This window comes from Neovison vison, chromosome 1 (genome assembly GCF_020171115.1).
Source record: "Neovison vison isolate M4711 chromosome 1, ASM_NN_V1, whole genome shotgun sequence".
Classification (NCBI taxonomy): domain Eukaryota; kingdom Metazoa; phylum Chordata; class Mammalia; order Carnivora; family Mustelidae; genus Neogale; species Neogale vison.
Window position 1 is genome coordinate 20942457 of NC_058091.1, and position 6000 is coordinate 20948456.

General features: G+C 51.6%; 1 protein-coding gene across 2 annotated transcripts in view; it reads left to right on the forward strand.

The window, feature by feature from the left end:
* The window catches only part of TRAF3IP2 (TRAF3 interacting protein 2), a 48267-nt gene extending 42942 nt beyond the window's left edge, over positions 1 to 5325 (forward strand). For both annotated transcript variants that reach the window (XM_044244358.1, XM_044244362.1), the window contains exons 8-9: positions 2199 to 2273; positions 4750 to 5325. In XM_044244358.1, coding sequence (XP_044100293.1) covers positions 2199 to 2273; positions 4750 to 4896 — 222 coding nt within the window. In that variant the 3' untranslated portion in view covers positions 4897 to 5325. The remainder of the gene's footprint in view (positions 1 to 2198; positions 2274 to 4749) is intronic.
* The last annotated feature ends 675 nt before the right edge of the window (positions 5326 to 6000 follow it).

Genomic DNA, 6000 nt, shown 5'->3' on the forward strand with positions numbered 1-6000 from the left:
ACTTAAGTCCAAATCTGCCCTGTGGATCAGCAGCCCAGGAAAAAGGCGAAGCAGGTGGGTGGATGGGGCTTCCCCATCCGTCTCCTCTTCTAGCAAGTACCGACCACTTATCTGAGGTTAGAACCAACCCAAAGTAAAGGCCAAGGTGAGCGGTGAAGCCAGAGAGTAAGGCCAAGGAGCCAGGGGCTAAGCGTCCTCCCGTTCCGTCTTCTCCCAGTCTGGTGGCCCACGGACGGGCCCGGCCCACGGTCACGGCTGGCTGCGGCGGCCGCCGTCCCTTGGCTGCCTGCTGCATGTCTGCGTGGCCCAAAGCACTGGATGTCCTGTCTGCATCTCTAGGAACCTGCCAGTCCTGGGAACCGACAGCTGGTGTGTGGGAAGGGCTCCAGGTCCCTGCCGGTTCCTGAGGAAACCTGTCCCGCTGTGCTGGTGTGCGGCAGTGCCAGGCAGTGAAACAGCTACCCCCGGAGCTTGTGTGACGGTGCCCGGCCAGCAACCAGATGGTCTCCCAACTCAGTTTTCTGGGGACAACAGTGTCCCCAACACAACAGTGTCTTGGGCTCTTTTCCTTATCACCAGAGGGGTTCAAGAGGCCAGATAAGTAGACCTCCAGGTCCCCTCCAGGCAGCAGAAGCCTCTAGGACGGAGGGAATGAAGAGGTAGCCACGAGTAACTGCATCATAGGGCCAACGACTCCACAAAAAGCCAGTGTCTGGAAATAGGGGAGAAAATCAGCATCCGGTGTGGCCTCGTGGACGAGCAAAACTTTACGGATTCTGGGAACTGGATGGAAGTCTGAGACTAAATCCAGTTCTTCCCTTGTAACTTGTCAACCCTGGGCCCTTCCTTTCCACATGTTTTGTCCTGGTGATTGGCGTGTTCACGTCACACAGGACACAGATTGTTTTAAACATGTTTTGGTCCTCTCAATTGTAAAAGACAGTGGTTCTGAGAGAAAAAAAAAACAACTGTGGTGCATTCGTGTGTGTGTGTGTGTGTGTGTGTGTGTGTGCGTGAGTGTGTGTGTGTGTGTTTGTGAGGGGGTTTCTATGGTGACTTCAATAACCAGCTGTCACCACCGTCACTTTCTTCTCTGTCCTGTTTTTATTCCCCTGTACAATGAAGACTTCTCGGTGATAAGAATCAATTGGAAGATGAAATACTTGGGAACACATAATTCCTCATCTCCTCGTCATCACATGACTGAGAGCTTTGTGCTGGTCACAGCATTGGAAAGACGCTAGCTCCCCTCAGCTTGAAAATTCTGGGTTTGATAAAGAGTTCCTGGCAGCTGAGTCTTTGGGGGCCACGACAGTGTCAGCGCAAACTGGAACTGTGTGGGGGACCTCCGGTGTGGCTGGCAGAGCCCCTCACAGCGGACCCCCAGCCTCCTGTCCCACTCCCTCCCTAGCCCATCCTGTGCCCCAGCCACAAAGCGGTGCTCGCTGGTCCCGACCCCACCCATGTTCTATCACAACCTCCAGACATTTGCTCATGCTGTTTCCTCTACTGAGGATGCCCTTCCCCTCACCCCTGCTTCCTCTCCCGGACCAAATTCTTGTCTTTCGGTATCTAAGTGATCTATCCCTCCTAACTGTCCTTCAAATCACCGATGCAGAAATGGATGGCCCCCATTTTGGGTTTCCGCAGCAATTTATTTCTACTTTTCACACTGCATTGTGGTTGGCAGTGTATCCTTCTTCCTGCTCACCAATCTGCTGGCTTTGGGAGGATAGGAATCCTATCAGCAGTGCTCTGATTAACTAGTCTCCACCACCACCCCCCTGCCCAAAAAAGAAAGAAATCCTGATTTGTAGCATTTCCCCATTGCCATGGTATAAATACTCTCGTTATGGTCAATTTCAAGCTACCAGTGTAAAGTCATCAAACACAGAATTAGGAAGGGATATATACGACTGGCTTTCCTGAGCCGGTACAAGCCAGCTTGGCACACCCTAGAAGGTATCCTAATCCTTGAAACCTGAAGTCTAGCACACAGTGTGACGTTTAATAGGCCTTCAATAAATGATTCATGGAAGAGTGAATAGCATGCATGCGTAATGGGGAGACCTTAAAAGCCTCAGTGTGTGGCACTCAAGGAAGTCAGAATAAAAATGCTATGGGGGTTTGCAGGGTCCTGGGTGCCATTAACTCTCCTTCATTCCTGAACTCAAACCTTCAAATTCTTTCTGTTCCAGATGCAGATCGAATTCATCAAACAAGGAAGCATGAATTTCAGATTCATCCCCGTGCTCTTCCCGAACGCTAAGAAGGTAAACAAAGAAATAAGCAAGCCAAAAACCTTCCAATTCAAGCTTTGGTGTGCTTGTTATCTGGGCTTCTCAGTGGAAAAGCTTGTGAACTCTGTATCAGTTCTTAGAGATAACAGTGTTAGCAGAAAGATCCACAAGTTGTAGAGCTCAGCTCAGCAGCATGAATCAGTAAGGTTTTAAGGTGTTATCTGCTGGGCCATCGCTGGCTAATTGTTCAAACAGCCATTACACACAAAGAAGTAGTTTTTATTTTAACTCAGGAGAGAAAAAAAGACGGTTCATCTGATACTTCTTATCTCTCATACGTAAAAGTCAAGATATGGACAATTTTTGCTGACTGTCCACAGAGGTATTTTGGTGCACAGAGTTCAGCTCTCAGATCTGTAGATGGCAGGAATTAAATCTACAGTGTTACCAAAGTGAACTTTGCTGTGGTTTATATGAGGGTTTTTACACCGAAAGAACATTCTAGCAGTTTGGGGCATGGGGACAAAAACCATCTGAAGCCATGTTCCGGACTTGGCAAGGGGCAGGCAGAGGTGTCATGACTGTTTCGAGACTCAGACCACAGCACCCTGGGCTCAGGCCCAGCTGTATCTGGGAGGATCCCTGAAGGTCAGGACCGCAGAGACTTCATGGGGCAGGAGGCAGAGGCGCCCTGAGACGACTTCAGTTTACAAAGCTCACACCCTGGGCGACAGCGTGCATTTCCATCCCCCACCCAGGCTCTCCTTGTTCCCACTGCGGGATCTCCTTGTTGGTCTCCCTGCCTACTCTGGCCCTGTACTAGCCACCCTCTCTTCTGCCATGAAAGAGGAACATCCAAAATGCAGATTTGATCTGTCTCGCTCCAGCTTAGAAACTGTGTCGTGGATTCCGACGGACGCCGGGATCGTGTCCACTTTTCTCAGCGTGACAGATGAGGCCCCTTAGAAGAGGGCTGTGCCCTCTGGCTCAGTCTTCTCTCCCCCCCATCTGCACAGGGACTCTATGCTCCGGTCATACTGGACTATCCCAGCATGCCCTCACACCTGCCCTGTTCTTTCTGTTTCTGTGCCTTCGCACTGTCTGTTCCCCCTGCTGGCAATGCCCTTCCCTGACTTTTCTGTGTCGTCAACTCTCGCTTAGCCTTCTATCACCCAATCCCGAGGTTCCGCTGACCTCTCATCCTCCTTGCCAATATACTAACTTGTTCCTCTTTTGAGCTCTCTGAGCTAGAGTGCCTTGAGCCAGGGGCTTGCGGTTGGGGGTGGAAGGGCTGGCGGGACATAGTGGTGGAAAAGGAGACCGACTCTGAGTTGGTTTTATTAATGCTTATGAAACTTCTTCAGACAACCCCCTGGTTGCCTGTGCTTGAGGTACAGTGCTCCCACCTCCTGCCCCTTTGGTACACCACTGCCTAGAAAATAGTTTCTTCACTTCATTTACATTCCATCATTGGGCCTTGAACTCCTCAGGGCAGGAGCTGCGTCTTTTTCATTTGGGTGTCCTCCACACCAGCATGGTGCCCGACCTGTCGCAGCTGCTGCTTCTAAGCTTATTCTGCAACCACCGAAGGGATCCCATCCACTCAGAGAAAAACCTAGAAGGCCCTGACTCAGGTCCCTCTACTTCCAGACCTCTCCTCCTCCTCTGTCTCACTCACTCACTCACTCGTTCACTTTTCTCTGGCCACACTGGCCCGTTTCTCCTTGAACAGGCCAGGCACGCCCCTGCCACAGCACCTTTGCACTGCCCGGACCCAGACATCTACAAAGCTGGCCCCCTCCGCTCTTTTAGGTCTTTGCTCATTTTCTCAGTGAAACCTTTCCTAAACACTCCACTTAAAGCCGCAAGCCTTTCCGCCCTGCCCAGGACTCCCTCTCCCCTTTCTCCGCCTTATTTTTCCCCCCAATATGTATCACCGTCAAACCTACTATATATTTTCCTTATTCATCATCTGTCTCCCCCCACAGAATGTCCACTCCGTGAGGGCAGTCAGGGACGGCACCCTCACGATCCCAGGCTTATAATTTCTGCTTTTGGCCTGATCCCAGATCTGGTGGGCTCCTTCTACTGCAGGCCAGATCTGTGTGGCTGGAATGAAAGGATAATGAATTACATCAAGCCCGTAGCCTTGGCATACTTCTTCTGAAGCCACAAAGGAATTCGCATCACTCTGCGTGACCTCTGTCCTACCCCTTTCATGTGAGGGTGGTGAAAAGCACGTTGAAATGCAAAGGGCAGGTAGCCTGGGAGGCTGAGAGCCAACGCTGCGCACATGTGGTTTCCATAATGAGGTCTGCAGCTTACCCCGAAGCCAGGCGCGTCTCTCATGCTAACCCCTTCCAAAAAGCCAAACAGCACAACTCCCCGGAGACTGCCGGAGGGCACGCCCCTGAAGGGAAGCCGGGGAGGTTTGGGAACTGGGCCTGGGATCTGGAATCCGGGTTTCTCTCTAAAGGCCTTCACCCCTGTGCTGCTGTCTCTCCCCTAGGAGCACGTGCCCACCTGGCTTCAGAACACTCACGTCTACAGCTGGCCCAAGAATAAGAAAAACATCCTGCTGCGGCTGCTCAGGGAAGAGGAGTACATAGCCCCGCCCCGGGGGCCCCTGCCCACGCTTCAGGTGGTGCCCCTGTGACCCCCTCCGTGCCCAGAGCCCTGGGGTTGTGCCGGGGTTGGGGGGGTGGGGACCCTGTTCAGACAACACGTCCCCTCGAGGTGCCGCTCAGAGGACCCCTCCCCACCCCGGAAGACCTGTCCTGCAGACCCCACTTCCCATGGAGATCTCCTCAGACCCTGCCTTTCAGAAAGAGGCAGTGGCTGCTCTGTAGTCCCTACTTCTGACGCCCCCCACCCCCGACCCCCACCACGCTGCTCCTAACAGCCCGATGCGTCCGTTCTGGGCCTCTCCCTGCTTGGCGCGTAGATCATATAAATGACGTTGCCATCGACGACCCCAAACACCCTCCCCTCGCTTAAAGCTACTTTTATGAGTTAGCCAGATGCTCGTGGGTCCTCCGATCAGCCTCGTTCGTGTACAAATAATAAAATGTTTACTCTTTTGTAAGATGGTGTTTTACTTATCTCAAAGGAAATGGATGTGTGTTAATTCCTAGTGATACGGGCAATTGCTTTGCGAAAGCTGCTTGGATGTCCTATTAGATAAATGTATCCGACTGGTCTATAGGACAGGATTGGAGCCAGACAGTTAAACAATCTCTTTTTTTTTTTAATTTTTTTTTTTTTTAAGATTTTATTTATTTATTTGACAGAGAGAAATCACAAGTAGATGGAGAGGCAGGCAGAGAGAGAGAAGCAGGCTTCCTGCTGAGCAGAGAGCCCGATGCGGGCCTCGATCCCAGGACCCTGAGATCATGACCCGAGCCGAAGGCAGCGGCTTAACCCACTGAGCCACCCAGGCGCCCAAACAATCTCTTTTTAATGTAATCTTCAAAGCTTTATTTTTGCAGTAGAACTTTTTGGCAAAACCATTCCACACAACACACAGCCGTGGTTATAAATATATTCTAAATAGGGCCTGGCTATCCACGGAAGAAGATCGAGGAACAGGAGGCAGCGATAGCGGCGGCAAAAGGCAGTCTGGACCGGTGGTTGGGGCTCTTGTCTCGCTCCTCCCACTAACTAACTGTGTGACCTTGAGCAGGTCCTGTCACTTGCCTGAAACCCCGAGGACTCGCTTCTAAAATGACGACGTGGATGAAAGTATCTTCTGGGCCCTAAG